The 23,218-nt window shown below is 50.3% G+C and overlaps 1 protein-coding gene across 1 annotated transcript in view; it reads left to right on the top strand.

Annotated features, from left to right (window-relative positions):
* Positions 1-23,218, top strand: part of LOC131289781 (protein serrate) — a 108,663-nt gene that overhangs the window by 39,349 nt on the left and 46,096 nt on the right. The window contains exons 4-7 of the mRNA XM_058319092.1: positions 12,558-12,612; positions 13,445-13,550; positions 13,630-13,778; positions 14,693-14,753. Of these exons, the coding sequence (XP_058175075.1) occupies positions 12,558-12,612; positions 13,445-13,550; positions 13,630-13,778; positions 14,693-14,753 (371 nt within the window). The remainder of the gene's footprint in view (positions 1-12,557; positions 12,613-13,444; positions 13,551-13,629; positions 13,779-14,692; positions 14,754-23,218) is intronic.

Here is a 23,218-nt window from a genome sequence, read left to right as displayed (position 1 = left end):
ACGCACGCAGTGCAATTTGCAGCCCCTCCGATGCGAAGCGAAGGTCTGCTGGCTTTTGTCTCGGCAGTTCTACCCGCAGCAGATGCAATCCGTCTGCATGGCGTTTACATCGGCGAGGTCCGGAAATACTTATCTCATCCTTGACCGAGCGTTCTCCAAGTGCGTGCGATGCTCCTTGCTCGATCACGATCACGGGCACGATTCTGTCGACCTCCGTTCCTCCGTTGCCGCAGGGCCAAGTCTCGGTATCCTCCGGCGAGTAATGGCCGCAGCTTCCCTTCAGGGCATCCACCCGCGGATACGGGCCGCTCTGTGCTATGTAATTAATATGTACCGGACACCCGACCGGTCGCTGGACTCTCCCAGCCGGAAAGTGTGGAAGTGGAATCGGAAGGCTTTCGTTCAATCATGCGCCTGTTATTATGGACTTCTGTATATCTCTGTGAGGAGTCGCGGGAACCGGTGAGATCATTATGGTCCAGTACGAGCGACGATATACCGATCATACACATGCGATGGTCATCAAGATGTCAGCAGACGTTTCACAGGCAAATGGGAGACTCCAGTTTCATATATCCCGTGTAGAAACTGTAAGAACCCCTTCGTCCAGGTAGTGTTCCAGATAACCTACCACCACTGGTCATGCCCTTAGCCTTATATTCAGCATCGTTCTTCTACCGCGTATGTCACCTCATTTGTTTGCCGCAACACCAACCTTCTTTGTTCGTAACAAACGAGGGGAAAGTCGTGAATCGCTTGTAATTGCACGGTAAATACTGTTAATTTCGCGCAAAGTAAGGCGCTGGCTAACGGCGTGGAGGCTCGTGGCTCGTGAGCCACACCGGTCTTCAGTAACAGGCATAAGAAACCATCATTTTTCAAATATAAAACCTTCGCCAAGCGTTCGGTTCGGTTGCAGATTTGCGTGGAAGCTGCCGCGAAGATGTTGCAGATGTTGCGCCGACGAGCTCCCCGTCAATCCCCGTCCGTCAACCTTCATCGGGCTTCAACTATCTTGAGCTCCGGTCTAGTCCCGGTCTCACCTTTTTTCCCCCAAAGGCGGATGATCGTGCCAGCGTCAAATGGTGTTTTAATATTTTCACCACCCGGCTTTCCTACCTGGCACCCCGTTTTATGTTTGCACCGGGCTTTAATCCACCATCCGCACGCAGACGGATCTCATCGCCGTTGGTCGTCGCCGCCGTTTTTATTCGCCACATTTTCCCGGTGAAATGATGCTCTTTTTTCCTGCCTCCGCCAGCTCGATCAAGATCCGGTCGAAACGGGGTGGACCGGGCAGGAACAAACGGAACAGAAGGAAGAGCAAATCTCAACCACTCGGAATCGAAATGGCACTTTGCGTGCGGCGTGTTTATTTTATGCTGCGTTTTATATGCAGTTAGCGGGGCGCTTCATGGCGCCAATTACCATCGCATACATTAGGACGGGGGCAGCAGTAAACGATTTTTCCTGACGGTTCCTCCGCAAACTCGAAAACAAGCACACAAAAAACGCATTTCTTGGAGGACGGATGTGTGCCTCAAAGTGCAAGCAACAAGGGTGGAGTAATGGGAAACGAAAACAAAAAATATCGGGCGCCAATTCTTCGATTCAACATAAAAAAAACCTTTTTCCCTCTACGCGGACACACAACCACATCAACGTACGGGACTTGTTCGCCATATTCCGACCGATCACAGGCGATCTTCTTGCTGCCTTTTTTTGTGTGTTGCTTTCCCTCTCGCTCTTCGGTTCATTATTGGTACAGGAACAAATTTCTCGGCTAATTACCGTTTAGAGGCGCAATTTATTGATTCCGAAGCGAAACGGAAATGCTGCCTCCCTGCTACCGGTGCGTGCAGATGCCATGAAGGCCACGAAAGCGATGCAAATTGGAGGAGAGAGAAATGCTTTGCTTTTTGTCGGTGTTGTTGGTTTTATGTTTTATATTTTTTCTATGGAAAGCTTTAATGGAAAACTGCGCTACCGAGGAAGTTATATTTCCAACACAAAAATGATCATCATCGATCGGGTTTCAGTTTGAGCTTCACAGCACCCGTTTCTGCACGCTAACGCGCGTCTTCCTCGAAACGTTGCCTCGAAGGGCGCCAGTTTTTCTTCCACGCTCTTGTTTTTTCGTATGAAAACACAAATTGGACTAGTTTTTGCTGCGACTAACTGTTCTGAACGCCGTAAAAGGGTTGCTCTCGGCAAACTTACCACAAAAGGATGAGTAACCATCTTCCCATACCACTGAAAATAGTTCTAATGATCCGGTTCATCCCGTTCCACGGAGTTGAAGGAAAAGAGGAAGGTTTTTTTTCGATTTCCCCGCGCTGCATCGACGTGTCGTATTAACGATTTCACACACGCATTGGGACTTAATCAAATTTCAAGCAATAATTCTAGCGCAACGGACCATTTCCTTTGCGACAGAAAACGCGGGGGGAAAAAACCCGGCCAGACTTCCACTACCGGGAAACTCAATTGGACGGTTCGAGGAGAACGCGCGCGAGCGAGTGAAAGAAATCAAATTATACACCAATTTGCCGGTGCTTCTTCTGCAGCCCCAAAACCTCGTCTCCATGTCTGCGTTCGGTTCGGCCCCGTCGACTGTTTGGGACCCTTTGGGACCCCCCTCCTCAACGCCACGCCAGGTAAACCGGTCCCCTCTTCAGCCTTCGTTAGAGAGCATGATCTTTCTAACAGGGGAGCAACGTTCTTACCGATCGCTGGGCTAGTTCTTTTTCTTCCGTTTTTTCGTCTCATTTTCGGTTTCGTCTGGTTCGTCTCTACCTCACCACCATCATCAGCATCGTCGTCGTTGCCCAGTGCGAACGACGCGAGGCTCATCAACGCCCGATTGCGGAACGCTCCCAGGGCACCCAGAACGTCGCGCGATTAACGATTCGAAATGCGCAACACAAAAAGGCTGTCTGATTTGGGATAATAGTATTCTAATCACGAATTTAAATGGTATTATTGGAGGATTAGAGCGCGAGCGTGTTCTCAGCCAGTGAAGGAAGGGGAAGGAGAAGGAAAACGGTGAAGCGGATGAAAGGGAACTAGTTTCTCGTGAGGTGGTTTCGTTTCGTTTGCTTCGATTCGATCATCGGCCTTTGGTGTGTCCCCTTCGTCCCGTGGCGAGGCAGGTAGCGCTCGCGGAAAGTAATATATTTAAGCATTTGCCACCAGTTTTCCCGGCGCGCTCGCTGGTTTTGTGACTTCGGGCAGAAATTATTGACCTGTTGCCAAATTCTTGGCGTGCAAGAAATGCGACCATTCTAACGAAATCACAACAGTCCCACCATCCAGCGATCGCACACATCGCCAGGCGGCGAACCGACGCCGGATGGTCAAAGGCATCAAATGCTGGAGTCGTTACACTTCGCGCGATCGTCATTTTGCATACGCCAGGATCGCCAGCGCCCGGCAAAGCGCGTTGAACCGTTGAGCCCGTGAGCCCTCTATCACGATGAAGGTTGCGTATCATGTCAGTTAATAAGCTATCGCGAAATAAAAGGAAACCAAAACCCCAAACCGTTCTCTTGCTTCGGCACCTCGGACTCTGCGGCTGGGCTTTGCTTTCCGTTTCACCTTTCGGCTCCGCTCCGGAGTCAACGCCGACTGATCGTTTCCGTGCGCGAGGCCAGATTAGAGCCCGCGGAGAACGCTTCCAGGGCGCGCGTTAATTAAAATGATTCGCTCGCGCAAACCTCTTCCACCCTCGGGGCGGCTGGGAGCGGGGAAGGGTCGCCCGGAAACTTTCGACTGTCAAGTCCGATTTTTTGGCGATCGCGATAATTTACATAAATCAATAAGGTGCCTCCGAGCCGAAGATAAATGGCCTCGCGGTAAGAAGCCGGACACCGGTTCGCCCAATTTGCGCCCCAAGGAAGGGCGCGAGATGGAGGTCCTTGGAGCTCCGGGGAGATTACCATCCTTCGTGAGCGTCGTGTCTTCACCGTCGCTTGGGTGAACGGAGATTTTCGGAGGGTGATTCGGGGCGCGAGATTGTGATCGGCTCGGCTTTCTTCCGCTGCGCGATAACGGACGGCGATAAAGCGGTTGTGGATAAGGCGGTTCTGGTTTACATTCCAGCACCGAGCCGGAGTTCTTTGTGTTTGCTGCTTCCATTTTCATCCTCCTGCGAGGTTTATTATACGATCGCCTGGAACGTTTGGGTCCCCATTTCGCCTCTTTCAACAATACACATTTAATTAAGATGCATTCTCCGCTGGCTGACTCATTTGTCACCGGAGTGGACCGTGCTGGGGACCGCTGGTGGTCCCGGGCTCCTATGCTCTGTCCGAGGGGGGCTGGAATGGCTTGGAAAACGATCAACAAAACGAAAATTATGTACGCTTCTGTTGCCTTTTCACTCCCTAAACTCTGTTGCCCTTCCCGAGACGGAAATGTTCTGGCTTATGTTCGGTTCAATCCGGTAGAATTCGGTGACGGAAGAGAGCAAGCGTACATCTTCAGGCCACTCACAAAAGAGCGACATCGAGTGGAAAGATGTCTGGCAGGGGGCAAATCCACTCGAGGATCACTGCCCCATGTGATCGTCATGGGGATCATATTTCCTTCGGCGACATTAGAGAAAGCCCTTTCGGGACTAGAAATTGAGTTGACACGAGTAGTTTATGTTTCCCGTCCGGGTCACCGTTGGAAGTGTGAGGTGCGAATATTGCGAAATATCATTTCAGTCACAATTGTGTGCCTTTTCCAGTGCAGTTTAATTTATAGCTTCATCTGAACTCGGTTCTGCGTTCGAGGAGCGCTTGATCTTTGTTGCATGGGAGGTTCCTAAATGAATTGCCCATTCCTTTCTCCACAGCCGGGGGGAGTTTTTCCCCGCCACCCAGAACGGGCGGCCATTAAATGGCACGGAAAACTCGTATCGGTTTCGGAAGAGAATAAATAATACCGAACGCAGCGGAACAGAACGCCACGATTGTGTTAGGCCGCGGCCCCAAAATCTCCGGGACATTAAACAGCCACCCCGACAGTTGGCGGAATTGATTTGCATTGACATTTACCATAACAGCACAAACCATCGGTGCGTGGTATCGGTGCCCGCAGATGTTGATGGATGCTGTTGACATTCTTGCCTATTTGTTTCATGGCGCGGTTTTTTGTTGTTCTTCTCGCTTTCCGTGTCCCAAGCGCACGTTTTCTCAATCGTTCCCACACATACAAACACACACAAACTGTGATCACCCACCGTCCACCCACTTGGTGGTCATAAATCTATGCGGGTGGAGCCTGACGCACCCTCCTTCAACCGATTGCCATCGAACGGCGAAGTAAAACCTCGTCCGCGATCCTTGAAATGGAAAACCAGATGTAGATCTTTTCCCGTGCCACAATAATAATAATGGTGTCGATTGTTCCGTCCCTCGAGCCGATTCAAACTGTTACGAAATGCATTCGGTCTCTTTCTTCTTTCTTTCACTGAAACGGAACATGATTTCTGGTCGGTTTGGAAGCGCCGACGCGCGTTGGATCGATAAGGCAACATAATTATTGCATAAATCTCCATCCACGCTACCGCCGGGTAGTTTCCTAGTGTCCTCTTCCGTCGGCCACCAGAGAGCCACCTCCCCTCTCGATGAAAAGAAAGAGTTGAAACAGTTGTTGGTAGACTCCTTTCCACCGGTTGCTGTCCACTAACAAGGCCTCCCGGTAATACCTATTGAGTATTGTTGAAGAGAGAGAAGAAAAAAACACAGAAGAAATACAAGACTCTAGACACCAATCATTAACGTTTCGTAATCGATGCTCTTTATGCTGGTTCTGTCCCGAAAACCAGCCCTCCCGAAATCGGCCTTCGATCGGAACTCCTCGAAGATTTATCCTCGCCCCCATCCCGCCGCTCGGTGGTCTCATAAATAACCGATCATTAATAGGGCCTCCTTCTGTGTCGGTGAAAGAAAACAAAATCACCCTGATCTTTACAGAATCGTGTCCAATCTCGGCTGGGTCCCCACCCCTACTCCCTCGGTCCGAACAAAACTAAAAGGGGCGTCCCTGTGGGGCGAGCCGCTGTTTCGTTCCACGGAAGCCCGGAACGGAATCGGACGCTGTAACATTACATCGTACGCTTCGGCTATGATTTGCGCGCCGGAGGATGGATGATCGTAATGATCATCGGTAACGCGCACTCGCAGACGCGGAGTCCTCCAGAGCCGGCAGGATTACCGGCCAGTACAGCCTCGGACGCTAAATCCGATCGTGACAAGAGAAATGTACCACCGAAGCGGCCTTTCCCCTGGTGAAAAGGGAAAAAGGTTAATTAGAAGCCACGCACACACACACACACCGTCTCTCCCTTGGCTCGTAGGGAAAGGCCACCCTTTAATGCACTCGATCATTAGAGGATCTGTGCCCGAGTGCACGGGGGCTTCTTTTTGATCCACGTCCCTTAACGTACAGCCTTCCTGCTCAATCAAAACGAGATCTAAAATCACGCGATACGCCAATCTTGTGCGCTTTTGGCACAGGCGGAACGTGACTTACTCGGCTGGCCAACACTAATTAACTCATTAACCGCACCGATGCACCGGTGGCCGGGAGAATATGTCCACGCAAACACCACCCGAGCCCATATAGACAAACACACTTCTTCGCTGAGCTCCAAGGGCTGAACGCGCCACAGCAGGGGGGCGTTGGATCAACTTTCCTTTATCGGACCGTATGTTCCCGTTTCTGACTTACTTTTTCACTCTCCCCCCGATAGTGATTGCTTTATATCGCGCCGGCCACGATCACAATCGATCAGCGCGTCGGTCGTTTCCCAAAATCGGCCCATCGGCCAACGGAATCGGCGGTGTTCAATCAAACACGCACATTTCACGCGTCCGCAAAAGGCGCACCGGCGAGCGGGTCCATTTTCTTCGGCCTTCAATTATCACTTCCCAAACGGTGCGCGTGGCCAGGATGGGCTCCTTATTTTTCCTGTGGACCGGTAGAATACCGGGCCACCTCCGAAAACTGCGTGCCTTGACATTTCAATTAATGATAAATCGCTTCACAAGTGGAACCGCCAGAGCCGTCTCTTTCGGATTCTCCAGCGACAACAGATGATGCCTGGTTCTGGCCAATCGAACCTGTCCGTCCGATGAGCGTTAGGTTCCATATCGGTGTGGAATTGTCGAAGGGCTGCGAGCCACAAAGTTTCGATGGTCGATATGGTCTTCAGATTCCGGATTGCACTCCCGAGATGGTTGTCATTAAGAGGCCAAATGAAAAAGAAAACCAACAACCAACACTTGCTCCCGAGACTGCCCAAAACCAGACCCGGGCAACTGATGAACTGTGTGGAAAAGTTATGGAGCGAATCGCTGAAAATGGGCCCCTTCGGCAACATTTTGGGCAAAGCGCACGCTCGTTGTTGAAGCGCGCAACTGGAAAACGGTTTGGTTTTATTGACGAGGTGGAATGTGACAACACGACCGCGATTCGGACATAATTTTGCGCGACAAAGACGTTCTCGCATCGCCATTTCCAGTCGAAGTGGAACACGTTTTCCGTGCGATCCAAAACCGCCTTCCATTGGTGTGGTTCCGATTTTTGTTCGAATCATAAAAACCCACCCGAATTCCCAATCATGAATGCCGTTCTATTCATCGTATTAATACGCTTTTGAATCGTAATAAAACTATCTCACGCCAAACGCCGGCTCACGTACGGAGGAAGGGAAAACCAAACAACTCCGGGGAGCTTGAAGACAAACCCCGCGAACAAATAAACATCGCCAACTCGCACGCCGGACGAGAATTCGGGAGAATTTGGGAACCAGAACCTAAGTGTATGTGTCCGGGTGAATGGCAGCAATCAGAATCTCCGAAAACTCCAGAGCCACTTCAGACGGCCCAAGAATAGGCTATACGCTGTCGAGAGCGCACTCCGGGCCTTGTTGGGCTCCAAGCCGTCCTAAGGGGTGTCGGTTCTTGAGATCGAGAACTAGTGCGAGTGCTGCTTGATCCTCTTTTCGTCCGCTCTTTGGTGGATGCAAGTGAGATCAAGAGATCCTTGTCAAGTGGCCCGAAGGTGCCAGAGGCAGCCCAAGTTCCATAAAGAGCAAGAGGTTTATCAGCGACTCCTCCTAATATTGGAATTCCCCTGAGATACATTTCGCTCAAAACACGCTAGCGACTCGATCCAATCAGCTCACGGACGGGTGATAATTAATTTCCCATAAACGCGTGCGCACAAAATGGGCCCCGAAATTGGATCGCTTTTCAAACACGGCGTCCGGTACAAGATGTTCAGCTGGCTGACGGTTTTTTTTTTGGGCTTGTGTCTTTCTCTCGCCTGGACTAATAATACGGAACGCGAATGGACGATGTGGTGACCAAACAATGAAGATTAGATCGGCCACGCTTCTTCAATTATGGTCGCACAATAGTTGAACATGTTTGCGGCCCGCGGGGCAGGATGGTCGTGATTGTACGCCTTCTTTTATTGTTTTCCACCGCGCTCGCTCTGCTGCTATTGAACCTGAACTAAAGCACTGTTGGAAAATAAAACCATATAAACGACACCGAAGGGGGGTCCGTTTTCGTCGGGGTCGGCGCTGCTAGTTACCGGCTAGATCGTAGGCAAAGGTCTGGACAGGGAGGGTCAGTCTGCGGTCTGATTAAGAGATTTTTCTAATGCCCAATCGCGGCCCACAGCGGGCGCAGGAACAAACGGGTTCTTTGTGGCTCCAAACGGGCCCCCCCGTGGTTCCATGAAGTCCGAGGCGAGTCCTCGAGTGATGGATCTCTTGGTTCCTTCATCGCGAAGGCAACCGAGTCTAGGATGACGACGATGATGATGATGATGAAAACCAGAACCTCATCATCCGGCGACGGTGAGCTAGCTTTGAGGCGGATTTTTGTTTACGACACGCCTCGACATCGAGGCTGCCGTGTCCACGCAAACCATAAAAAGGCACATACACACTCACACACACATACACAAATAGACAAAATAGAAAAGGGTGGACGCCATTTGATTTCCAATTAACTTCACAGCACAAAATGCGATCCGGCGCAGCGCACTGCGGGAGACATCGGGAACGGTCTATAGGAGGCCGGACGTCTAGCGATCGAAACGTCAAACGGATCCCGCAGATCCCCTTTATTGCGGAGGACAACGTACTCCTCGTCCCCTCTCCGAGCGGTTCACGGAACGACGGGTGCACGATCGTATCACGTTCCGAAGTGCGTCATCGGGGTCTGCGATGCCGTCTCCCAAGGGCCGACAGAGCGCAATCGTTTGAGGAAGTCAACCACTAGCGTACGTCAAATCCTACGAACGTGAGGCAGAACGGGGGATAGAGCTACACATAATGAAAGATAGGAGCGGATCGCTTCCTAACGACCATTCGTGAACTGGTGCACTTCTAGACTTCAGGCGTAATGAGTTCCTTTCTCCGGCAAGGATTCGGGTACAAATGAGTGGACAAATTGTAGCTTCCGTCACCTGCACCAGTTACAGGCCGGCGTTGCACATGCTTCCCATAATAAAGAGTCGCATATGATTACGCCAGGGTCGAATGGGTTTATTTGAATACCTAACGTCATGCGCGCTGGAACGTTCTTTAAAGTCACCCTTTCCGCTTCGGTCTAATTGATCCCGGAAGGATGCTCGGCACCCGAAATTAAGCGCCCAAAAATAGACGGTTCCATTACGCTTCCGGGGCGCAATGTGTATTAATTGTGCGGCCTTTTGTGTGCGCTCCCGAGCGCCCCGGGAATTGTTGTGGTTTCAGGCACGCGGAAGCATAAATTAATCCTCCCGTCTTGCCTTCCGCGCCGTGCAGCGAAGTGTAGCTAAACACGCACCCCAAAAGCACCGACCGAAAGTGTCATAATGTTTGTACAGGGACGCCGTAGACACACACTCCGAATGCTTTTCGGGATGTCTTTGGGTTGGTCATGTGGTCGCAGCATAAGTGAAAACAGCCCAACGACCTGCGCTACCTCCGACCGCTAAGCCGATCAGAACGAAACCAAACACGACGACTATGAAGAGGATGATGATGATGATGATGACAGGGCAAGTGATCATCGCCGGCGGGAAGGGCCGAGTGCGTCTCCAATGTGTAGAATGGAACACTGCCCCCTTCGGATGCCCCCGGGAAAGGGAACAGAACAGAACGGAATGAAATACTTTTGTTATTGTTATCAACCGTTTTAATTCAATCATAATAAAAACTCCCTAGACGCTAGAGAGATCTTCAGATCGGGTCGGAAGGGGAGCAAAAAAAAAAGAGAAGAAGAGGGAATGGGAACGTAAACGATGCGGAAAGCGATACAAAAGGGAAGGAGGGAACACATAGCTACTCCGCAACCTCGTCCTCATTCCGATCTTCTTCGTCTCGCTATCGCCGTCGTCATCATCTTTAAGAAACGATCAGCACCGAGGGAATACGCTACCTCCGATCGTGGGCCGACCTTTACCGGCGGCCGGGGTAGAGGTTTAGCGGGGCAGATATTATATTCAAATTAAATTACATTTTCCGGACATATTTCTGTGTATGAGCGTTGGGATCGCGGACTCCGCCGGTGGTATCGAAGGCGCGCGCCACCAGATTCGTATGAATGAAGTATCACTTCGGAACAAGATATGTAAATTGCGGTATACCGGACACCATTGGGGGCAATGAGGGGGGAGGTGGGTAGAGATCTTGGAGCTGTGCAGGGTTGGCGACGAATCGGATGTTCTGTCACTGTGTGTTTACACTTTCAGTCTGCCGGGCAAACGCGCGGAAAGAATTAAGTGAGAGATCACGCGACATGAGACATTGCGGAGACAATCTTTTGTGGGATATCCACGAGACGGTTCGGTTCGGATGGGGGGTATGGAGAATCCAGGAGGAGCAAATGGAGTATTTAAACGCATTGTTTTCCGCAGTCCTCTCAAGATCAGCTATCCAAGCCACTCTTGACATTTTTGCGAGGTGTCTCGTTTGGAAACCAGGTGTTGCTTCTTCCTTCCAAGTCGAGGGATCCGAGAAGGAGCTGGATGGTGTGGCGTGAGTTATGATGTGTGAACACTGCGTGCGTTAAACGAGCGGAAATGGCGATCTCAGCCGATGCTCGCGCCCGGTCGTTCCCCGGGTTCGAGTGGCATGGTCTCGAGAGTGTCTGGCGGTCGTTTTCTAATAAAAGCTTTGGCGTGGGGTGATGGTGGGGTGGACAAAAAGTTATGAATGAATGTTTATGACCACCACTCGCATACGTATGCTGGCGTTCCGGACCCGCGCAAGGCCGGGATTGATGATCAACCGGACCGGGGCTAAACGACACGACGAACGAATGGAGAGATTTTTATCGATCGAACGCTTGTTCGTCAATTTGTTAGAAATCGGTGTTCTGTTTTTCGCCTCCCCCTCCGTTCGAGGGCGTTTATGAGGCGATGCTCGGAAATTAACACCCTTCCATGGGGGACGGCTTTGACGGATCAATCTCGGCCACTCGGTTCGATCTATCGGTTGGAAATTTGTCTACAACCCCGATTTCCATTCGTCGAGGGGGTGAGGGTGTCATGTTTCTCAAATGTCAAATTAATTCATCGTGCCGCTTCACTTTCCCCCAAAGTGGCGTCGTTGGATTCCTTCCAATCCTGGCAAACTATCTCCGGCTACGGATCTCACTTTTTTGACTCCCGCTTTCGACTCCAATGTGCCGAAAGTCTAGGTCAAACCCACCATGAGGCTCCTTTCGAATGTTCGACTACAGATGGCGCTACTGCTGTCACCATCTTCAGCGTCAGAGTCAGTGACCTCCATGGTCGGGATCGGACTTGAGCTGATCAAGAATTCCAGAAGCACTTCAGCCAGCGCTCTTCATTCTCGATTCCCTCGATTTGGTTCGGCCCTGATTTGTAATTCATAGACACCCCCGGAGGAATGCGAGGGAAAACGGGCCCGAAACAAGAAAATTGCCCCGCGCGGGTAACAATAACAATTGTCGAAAAGTGTGAAATCACCAAATGAGGAACTGGAGTGTAGAATAACAGAGCGTCCGTTAAGAACGGGAGCATAAACGGGTCGCGCCAGGACCGGCAGATCTTGTCCGAAAGCATGCCCTGTCTCCAGCCGTTCCGTTGTTCTGTGTTTTTCTTCGCCAGATTTTCCCCCGCCTCCCGAGACCTCCCAAAAAAAACAACCAAACGGTGGTGAGAATTATGTGTAGCAATCTCGTTAATGTCGAAATTCTCACGATCTTTTCGGCAGCCCGGTCCGGGTGACTGGTCACACCGTAGTACAACCGTGTGTCCGCCCCGCCGCGTACATGTTTCCTCCGCACTCTTGGTCTAGAATGCCCGATTGAGTGCGTAAACATTTCCCATCCCACTACCGACCCCGACGGTCAAGTGTCTCTCGGCCCGGGACCAATGTTCCGGCGATCGACCGTGATGACTCGGCTGCAGTCGTGAGCGCTCGCAATTCGTAACAGAATATCACTAACCGAGAATAAAAAAACAGAATAACCACCGTTTAGCCACTCGATGTTACATTTAATGTTTCGTTCTCCTGTTTTTCCCTCTCTTCCGCACAGAAATCGTTCACGCTTATCCTGCAAGCTTTAGACATGTACAACGAGTCCTACTCAAGTAAGTATCCCGCAAACTTTCCTGACAAGCTGTAGCCGAAAACTCCGCCGACATGTTCCCAAGCTGTTGCAGTTATTTTCCAAAATTTGACTATTTATGCACCCCTTTTTTGTATGGTGATGCAACGCCACTGCCTCCAACAATTGATTTCTTGCTGCACCGAAGTGGAAAAGTGGCCCCGATTGCTCGAAGGTGATAACTCTTGGCAAAATTTCGCAGACGTGTGAAACAGCCTGCGACCCTCGTACGGTTTGTGAGGGCTCCTGTTTCTCGTCCGATATAGTCTTAAGAGTGATCTCCGTTACTGGAAGTCTACCTTAGAATACTCCCAGCATACGCGTGAGAGAGTGTGTTGTTTCGCCCGCCATGGAGTTCTCCCTGAAAACTTCCTTAACTTGTAAATTAGCATAACAATCTTTCATCTTTTTTTGTTTCATTTTTGTGCTTCTTGCAAACGCTCTCGTCTTGCGGGAACAGTCTCGGGTCAGCGTGGTTGCCGATAAACCAAAATCGTCTCACCACTCCGCAATTTGTAGCGATCCTATGTTCAACGGCAACGATCGTGAACGTGCACATACTCCTTGCCTCTTACCTTCGCAACTCCACACACTTTGGTAACGAAAGGATTGCAAGTAAAACAAAAATTACAAGCAACTCGCGAAAGTCACACTCCACAAGCAACGGCTTCAAAAGTTCCAGCCGGTATAGGTTGTGCGCTGGTGGAAAATAAATACAACAGCTTGTGCGCTAATTAGGAACGGCTGGATAGTTCGTGTCGTGTAGCTCAAGAAAATCACCCACACCTCCCTGTTTTCTTTTGCATTTCCTCCAGTTTCCGAGCGACTTATTGATGAGACATCATATTCCGGCGTCGTACTGCCGTCGCACGATTGGCATACATTAGACCACATAGGGAAGAGTGCGCGGATAACGTACCGGTAAGTAACCGCAACGAGCTGATCCACCCTTGATCCATCAGGTGACCATAATATCTCCTCCGTTTGCTCCATTCCACAGGGTACGGGTGCAGTGTGCAGACAACTACTACAACACGACCTGTACGACGTTCTGCCGGCCCCGGAACGACCAGTTCGGTCACTACACCTGCGGTAAGGAGGGCAATAAAGTGTGCCTTCCCGGATGGCAGGGTGCAAACTGCGAGAAAGGTAGGTAAACCCATCGAAAGCACGGTTTGGTTCGCAGCGGTTCGGACCTCAAAGTAAGACCTCAAACGTATTCGCCACCACGCGCTACCACAAAACACTTTCGGCAGCATTCCTGCGCCCCACGACGTTATCATTTTACCGGCGTGGACCCCAGAGTGGACGCACGATTAGCAAAGGCAACCGGTGGGAAGCCACCGAAACCGGCACGCAGCTGAAGATGGTGTGAGAAAAACGCCCGGTTCGAAGAGTTCGAAACCGCACGGTAGCAACGCGGCGGCGCTCGATGTGAAAGGTCATCTTATGTAATCGATCGGTACGAAGTAACCGAACGTTCACAGGTGCCTCTAGTAGTAGCAGAAGAAACAGCTTTAGGTTTCGACTTCTATTAGACTAATGGGCGAGTCCGGGCGGCTTGCACGAGGGGGAAAGGTAGACAAACAAACAGTTACCAAAGCCCACAATCCATTACGCTTTTCGCTACCGCAACATTTCGGGGAGGTGAAAATTCGGTTCGATTTCGGGCTTTTTGTTTCGGTGGAATTTTATTTCTCCACTTTACAACTTATCTTATCCGATCGCTTTTGTGATCGGGAGCCTCCGTGTCGTCTTTATGCCTTGTCTTGTAATGCTAGCGTTTCCCAAAACCGTGCTCAAACGATCTCCTCTGACAGGCGGTTGAGTAGTTTTGTGCCTTGTGTTGTGTTTTTCTTTTCCAATTCATTTTCCTTTCAGTTGGATTCGGCTGAGCTGCTTTTTCACGTGCCAGATACGTTTGAGGTTTTCCTTTCACCCGCAGGCGATTGGGGTTTTCTTGTCTTAAGTTGTATAAGCGTCCGACATTGTTTGTTTTATTGTTGCGCTGCACCGGTTTCCTAATATTAACACTATTTCTTTTACCATTATGACACTTTCAGCGATCTGCAAGCCAGGATGTGACCAAATACACGGCAAATGTGATCAGCCGGGAGAGTGCGAGTAAGTACCCATTTGTGCCTCCTTCTTTCCACAATGCTCCAAACAAACTTTCTGGTGGGTGTAAACATTCAACTGGTCGTTTCACACAAAATGGCTCCGTATCGAGCCGTTTCGAGCTTAGAAGTGATGGCACTTCTTTTCGCTAGCCCACGACGACGCAAATATGTGCAGCGCTCGATGCGAACCAATCATCGCACCAGCAGCACCATACGGTTCTCTCCGAAAATTCAAAGAAAACATTCGAATTGAATGGAAACTAAGCTAGAAAAGAGAAACAAACTACCCAATGCGCCATCGGGGAACACGATCGCGACAACGTGCGATCCTAAGTAGAACAAAGTAGGCGCGGAACACGATCGCGCGGCGGTCATGCTGATCCCCTTCCATCGGTTTAGCCAATGAACGTCGCGAATCCTCGCCGGGAAGCATGCCAGGGTCCACCCACCCTGCCAAGAAGGAGGCGGATGAATGCGAAACCTTCGGACGGTCAGTTTTGCTCGAGCAAAACGAGGTTTGTGTCGATGGGTCGAAACAAAAAGGCTCGGTCGTGATCGCACCGGGAATTGTTTTCCAACTTCACCAGCATTCAGAGGCATTTTTCTGTGGCACGAGGAACGGGTAGAAGCAGGGATATAGGGGAAAGAGTGGGTTCCCAGAAGGAACCGAAACATCGAAACGAGTTGTAGAAATAATACCTCTCCTCTAATTAGCTCTTTCTTCTATTTTATTACAACGAGCGCAACGATTTGTTAAACCGTAGCTCACCGGGTTTCCCCTCTACAACGGTGTTTTCCCCCCGATTCCCCCCGCGTTAGTTACAATAGCCGCGGACGAGAGGAACCCGCTCACCGTTGCCGACAATGCAAATGCAAATATGTACGTTTTGTCGATCTAAATTCGCACAGTTTACAAACAAATAGTACATCCTCCGGTAGCACGACGACCACGACGATGGCGATGGCGCTCTACCGTCTTTTGATCGTGTCCTGAACATGTCCTCGTCTTCGTTGTGAAATTATCTACCCCCGCCCCCCCAAGTCATGGGCACCCGATAAATCGATCGTTCGGCATGGTTGTAAATTTCGAAACCTCGTCTCAACGATCGGTTCGGAAAACCGTTGCCAAACTGTGCGCTATTCTCCAGCAACCGTGGAATCGTTCGAGGGATTGGAAAAATTCCGTGATTCCAGCGCACGGGAGCGACAGGAAAAAGAAAGGGGAGGTATGTTCGGAAAACATCGAACATATCATCCTCCCAGGTTGCATCCCTCTCGTAACGGAGGTGGAGAGGTTGGATAGGAAAATTGTACCGAACATAAATTACATCCAATAGCGGCAGTAAATATTTTACACGAAACAAATAGGCTCGGTACACGGTGGCTAGAGCGTAGCGCCCGCGAAAAAGAAGCTCACCGCAGACCAGATCGCTCCTAGGAGCTAGTAAAACACCACACGGGCGGCATGCTAGCCAAGCCATCGCACGGGGTAGCATACGAGCATAAATAAGCTCTGGGAAACTCAACACCGAGGGCGCTTCGCCGCGGAACAGGGAGGCGTTTGTTTGCATGTTGTCGGCTTGCGCTAATTTATCCGGCGACGAAACAATAGAATTGTCGATAAAAATTGCACCCCACACTCTCCACCAAAGCCTCCCCCCGTCAGTTTTTCCCCGGTGTTGAGGGAAGCATGCCGGCCACCAATTCCATTTCCATCGCGCGCATAAACATCTGCTTCTCATCAATCCATCCTGAGGGCTGGTTAAAGCACCGGAAAATCGATGCAATTATGCTATTACTAGCGCCAGGCAAGTAAACTGGAGCGGGTTCCATTTTGGGCTCCATTTTGCACCTTCCTCGCGGACGGAACGCTCCTTCTGTGTCTTCTGGCGCTGAAGCAGCGTGGAGGAAAAACAACACGAGAATTAGCAACGTACACCGAACGTGTCGTAGGGAAAAGTCCATTAATAAGTGACTGCGGTAGGAAAACACTCTTGTTAAGTATATGGGATGGTGTCGTTTTTCCTTGCATCAATTTTCTCCCCAAATGTTTCCGCTCGCATATTTATTACTTTTTACCCTTCGCCGACAAGTGAGATCTTAGCCGCCGAAATGGAAAACTGCACTTCCACAATCAATTAAGTGCCCAACGGTGCTCCCCCTAATTGACGGCAAGCTGTCACCGGGGCGACTTAATTTAGCCGTCCCTCCGGCCCGCCCGCCACGGACGAAGCGTAAACGCAGCAGCAGCAGCAGCGGCAACATCGCCAAAATGAAAGGCAAGTGGCGGCAAGCTTCAACGTGATTATCGCGCCAGTGGAAACTGACAACACAAAAGCGCAAACCCGCAGGTTGTCACAGTGAACCCTCCCCTCCCCCTGGTTTACCAATTGAGGTTGCCGGTTGGTGATCGCTATCGCAGCCCGTTTCCCCCATTCGGTTGAAGGAGGACCGGATCGCTTTGGGTTCAGATCCAGATTCCCATTTCATAATTATCGCCAAATCGCCCACGTCTCTCGACCCCCACCGAAGGGAGGGCGGAAGGTACCGGGTGTGGGCCGAGGTGACTCGCGTTGTCCATCAAATCGTCCCACGGGGAGAACCGACGTGGCTGCAACAAGCACGCACGCAAGCGACGAACCGCGGTGCGCAAAACTCCGGAACGCATCGCCAACGAACACTTCGGCATTCCCGGACGCGGCCAGTGGTAGTTACCTTTTACGTCATAATTAATTAATTTAATGAATTGAAATTTGAACTATCCACCTGGGACCATCGCGTGTGCGTTCCGTGTGTGGAAAACTGCAGAGCGCAAGGGAAAAAACGCCATTTCGCCACGGAGGACGCCGTTGTCAGCGAGCACCGTTTTGCTGTCAAACGAAGAAAATGTGGCTCGATCGATCGATCGGGACCACATCCGCGATCGATGGACAACGGTTTTCGGACGGCACAAACGGTTGCCAAACCAAAACCCGCTGCCCGCCCGGACTGATCAAATCTTGAAAGTGTCAGTTTAGCGACGCGCCGACGGCAAACCCCTGTTGACCGGGTGAGCGCGCGGGGGTCGATAACTTTCACACCGCTTCTCACGCCACGATATCAATTTTCTTTCGGATCCATAAATCTGTCAGCCTCCTGCGCCGCAAGTCGCGATTCGGCACGTATCTTGATTTTCGCCCGCTAACTACTGGCCAAAAAAGGATGCTGACTTGCGCGGTACATTCCGGTAGCCGCGTCCGCGAGAGTGTCGCAGCGAAAGAAGGGATCAAAATCGAGGAGAGAGAGAGAAGGAGAGCAATCGACGGTGGAATAACTTTGACGTTGAGGGAATATTATTTGGGCCATAGGCGACTGCTCCATGATCCTTTCAAGAAATGGTCCTCCAGCAATGCACCATAGAAATGCCTAGAGAATGAGCCGGACTTTAGCTGAGTGGAAATGGGAGGAAAAACTAGTGCAATCCACACGCCAATTGACAGAACGGACCCCAAGTGCCAGGCGAGAAACTAATAAACGATCTTCGCCGGCGGAGTCTCGGGCACTTTTCCACTTTGTGCGATCCTCATTCGTGTCGCCAAACGCCGAACTGCATCATCGTGCGCGATCGCGATTATTTCCTCCTTCCCTTTGCATGTGCTGATGGTGGTGATCGTCTGTTTCCTCGTCCCAGAACTTCGTCAACACTCCGGTTGCTCGTTCAGCAACATCATTCCGCGAGGGCAAAAAAGAAGCAAACAGAGGAAAAATACCTCCTGTTTCAAACGGTTGTTTAATCATGTTCATAATGTTCACATTTACAACCTACCCCCTACGTCCACCTTCCACCATTCACCACCCACTTGCCAGTGCAATGATTCGCCCTCGTCGGAGGTTGCATTTTTCCGTTTTATTTCTTTCACGCGCTCGGGCCAATTACTTTCGGTTTTTCGCGTTTCGGCGAGCGAGGGCGCGAAAAAATCGGCCCTGACGATCCGAAAATCCCACGGAATGTGCCGCAAAATGAACGCTTAATTATTCACGCCAAAAGGATCGCTGGAGTACGGTGGAGGTTTGCACGCGCTGGACCGGGGCGACGCTTGATTATCCTTTCTCTCCTTGCGTGACATCGGCTTCTTCTTCAGCGCTGCTCATGCGAGATCCCTTTTCGATTGCGAACTGTGCGGATGGTAGACAAAACCCAACACACTAGGCCATTCCGCTGCCTTTGGGAAGTACCTTTTCCGCCCGTCCCTTTCGGTAGCATAATAATAAATACATTAAAGATAAGACAGACGCGATATGAGCGAGCGCGCTGCATTCATTAATATTAAGACGAGACTCCGTGCGCGATTCTACCCGCGTGGTATTGATGCTGTGTGGTTTGGTTTTCCGTGTACACGTACCACCTGCCTCCAGCCACGCGATCGATCGCCCCGGTTTTTCTTTTTCTCTTCCCCGGCCGGCATGGCAATGTTTTACCACATGTTAGCAATCCGGTGGACAAATGGAACTACACAACCGCTGCCGTCCATGGGGCCCTGAAAAGGCACTGATTGCACCGCGATGCACTGGAGAGTGTGTGCGAACAAACCGCAAGAAGCGACGAACCTTTTTATTAGCCGCGAACCTCCGACCCGGACTCGATCGGACTTGCCTGTCCCACTGTCCGTGGGTGACAATCGATATATGGCAAAATAATAGAAACATAGACCGGCACACACAGTGTGTCGGTGTGTCACGCGCAAGAAGGTTGCCTTGCCCGCCAGGCTACGAACCATGCGGGAGAAAAACTCTAGAAAGACAGAAATTATATTGAAAATATAGAATTAATTGAATTATCTTAACCGCGCGATCTCGTACCGTTGCCGTTGCTTCAGCTTCAGGATGCACGCGAGAGCCAACGAAAGCACGAGAAGAAAACACCCTCTTCGAAGGTGGCGTGATTAAACAAAACGGGGACGAGTTTGCTCACCCGGAGTTTCTACCGGGTGGGTTTTGTTTAATAATTGATCGTTGTTCTACACGGACTTGGGACGGACTCCCATAAGCGTACTCATAAGAAGAAGACAACATGCACATACACACACAAAAGAGAGACGGAAATAAGAACAAGTAAACTCTTAATACTAACCTATCCTTTGGATATCCTCGTTGGAGCTAGGAAATGCTCCCAGCTCAAGGAGCAAGTCCACCGAAGGGTGAAGGCTTAAACGGGTCCGGGCTTAACTCCACCCGGTGTTTCCCCGGACAGCAAAGAAAAACTCAAGACACGATCAACTCGACCGCGGAGTCCGTTTTGCCGTTGAAGTACAAATATAAACATATCATTACTTATTATTAGCTGCTCTCGGTCCCGGATCCGTTTTGTTTTTTATTTAACTTCCCGAGCGGTGGTACTCGACCGTCTGCAGACACCCACCTGCGCCATCCGCGCGCCGATCGCGAGCCTCACGCCGCCATTAATGGTTTACGTGTTACTTTTGCACCCTTTGGTATATTGTTTTTTTCTCTTTTTCCTCTGTTGCCGCACAAGCAACAAAATTGCAACCACCCGGAATGCCAGGAGCAGGGAGCTGGCCGCGAGATAGATGGGTCTAATTACTAGGTTCGCTTCTAGGGAAGCGGGCGCGTTGGTAGAAATCCGGATGCAAAGCATCCCACACGGCGGAAGGGCCGATTCGTTGTTTAATAAATGCATGGAAATGGTTTCTTTTTCCTGCTTTGCCCTGACACCGCTCCATGGACCTTTAGTGGTTGTGGTTTACGCCTCAACCTTCACTCGAGATGCCGATGGGAATCACTTTACGACTACCAGACGCTGGTATTGGTGGCCAACTTGAATAGCGCCAATGTTTCTCCAGTTTTAGTACAACAAGTGCTTCCATAATTTACTTTCAAATGGAACGGAGTGCCAAAATGAATGTTTCGTCCGTTTCATTCAATGTAGGAGTGTTCTTATTCGTCTCATCTTATATTTCCCTTGTTACTCAAGTGAGAAAGCGTCTCCAGGTGACAATGATTTTTAAAGGAGAATAAAAGAAACCAAAAAAAAAACCTCACCTCAGTAAATGGCCAGCTGACCCACAGGCTTAGGACTCTCTCGGCCCCTTTAAAGAGGACACTCGCCATTGTCACACTGGATGCTGCGTCGCACGGCCGTGAAGTTTATTCATTATAGCGATGCTTCAACGCGACGACATCATCCGAGCCGGTCGGTGAATGCGTTGAGTTTCTTCTTGCCGTTCAAAGCTCCCCGCTCCGCGAAGACTTATGATGAATGATGGGGGTTAAAAGAAGCTAAAAAACATAAATAAATCTTCCCCGTTGGAAGGACACGGAACCGACGACGGTGGTGGGGTGGCTCAGTCCGGGATAACCGAGCAGCAAAACGGCATGGACAAAAACTACTAAAAAGAAACATCGGGAACTGCAGGAAGCGAAAAAGTACCGAAACCTGCCCCAACGAAGACAACGCAATGTTGCGAATGTGCGCCCCGACGACAATCCGGCGGTCGGAGACGGAGGCCAGCCATAAACTATGTGAAAGGGTGATGGAGGGGATTTCGGAGGACAACTATGCGCCGTGCGGGTGAAAACGGCGAGCATAAAATGGCGAAAGATGAAACTATCCGTAGCATCCGAGCGATGGATCTAGAAATTTATCATCAATTTTTATTGAAAAATAATTGGTAACTTGTTGCGCGCGGGCTGGTGAACATGATGTTGTCCTCCTTCTTACCGCCCCTTGCCACCCAGCGCACAATAAAGTACTGCTTGAGAAGCGGCAGTAAGGGCCGACCCAACGGCAGGTCACTGGGCGAGGGAGAGGGGGCGAGCGAGATTCGATTGCAAACTGCAGATTATGGTGCCTGATTGGCCTCACGCGGGGGACGCACGCCGGGGAAAAGGGTTCGGAGCTGCAGCAGCGGACTGGACGAACAGCGAACGAATCATAATTATCCCGTCAAGTGCGGGAACCGATCGGCGCACCATTTCATCTTCGGATCGATGAAAGCGGAGAAAAGGGACGTCCGAACGGAGTGGGGGGAAGGGGGGGCGGAAGGTGGCAAACTCGCCCGGTGCAGCATAGGTTAACGTCGGGGTGAATTCTTGTGCCTTAGATAGTTTGCCACCACCACCTCCACCAACACCAGCGGGCATTCCTTCGCTCGATCGTACACCGAACCGGATCGATGAGTTCTAAATGAACCGTGATGAAATCTTTAACCCCGTTTCTGCGTGACCGGAGAGGGTGCGCTTCACGCGGGTCTCTAAGCCTGATCATGCATACACACACACACACACTCACAACGGGAAATGCCTCAAACACGCGCTGATTGTGTGTGAGTGATGGAAGGGTTTTCATGGCGAGTCCGAATTCGCCGCACGTTCGGTTCGTAAGACAAAGCTGATAATGAAGCATAATCAACTGTACAGAATTGATGAACTTGAATTGTGCTCACACTAGAGTTCCAGTATGCGTGTGTTTGTGTTTGGTTGGACCAAACTCCCCAAACACACACACCGAACAGCCTTAACCTGGCCAGCAGTTTCCATAAAAGTCCATTCGGGGAAGATATATGAAGAGAAACTCAAGCCGAAACTCGAGTTAGGCACGGCCCAACGCCAGGTACCAGAGGTTCTACCGCGACATGCGTGCTTTTTCCTGCTGTGCGGCTCATAGTATTGTAATTTTTTTTTTTTTTTTCGAAGGTCTTTTCGGCCACCCTTAGAAGGAAGTGAGAAAATTGGAACTTTTCCACGCTGCGCAAGCTTATGAGTGGCTAATTGAAAATTAATAGTAAATTACGTTGGAATAATCAAATCTATTACAAACGAGAGGGACAGCCAGAGGCAGAGTGAACGAAGGATAAAGACAGTCAAAGGGAGAACATAACCAAATAGACGCTGGTAGTGCTTCCTCGGTCGTGTCTAGAGTGGGTTGAAAATCTGTTCATAACCTTTTTCCCCATCTTTCCTTCAGTAACTTCCTCACCATGGACAGCTTATTCATAGAAGAAGGGCATAAGATTAACAGCAGAGAAAAAAACAACATCCAACGAGCAGGTTATTCCCGCGAGTTCTATGTTCGAGCCACTGAACTTCTTCGCGCTTATTCTTCACTACCGACGTAAACAAAACCTTTACAACAAGAGAAACAAAAGAGAGGGATACGTAGGAAGGCAAGGAAAAAGGAATTCTCCAGTCGATAATCAAAGCGAAGCAGCATCAAACAAAACGATAATGACCCTAACGAATAGGTTCGAAGTGTACGCAGTTATCCGGTCACCATTATCGGGACACGAAAGAAGAAGCTTTACTGGTTGCTTGAGGTGATTGACGATCAACTTCCATTGGAAGCTGTTTTGGGAAAAGTGAAATTCCAGTGTTTTTGTGTTTCTTAGGTCTCATAGCTTATGACATTTGTTTTATTTCTTAAAGCTCAAACCACTAGGGTGGAGCTTCCTTTAACTTGTAGAAAGTTTTAGC

This window comes from Anopheles ziemanni, chromosome 3, assembly GCF_943734765.1.
Source record: "Anopheles ziemanni chromosome 3, idAnoZiCoDA_A2_x.2, whole genome shotgun sequence".
Lineage (NCBI taxonomy): Eukaryota > Metazoa > Arthropoda > Insecta > Diptera > Culicidae > Anopheles > Anopheles ziemanni.
This window is presented reverse-complemented; position numbering and strand designations above follow the sequence as displayed.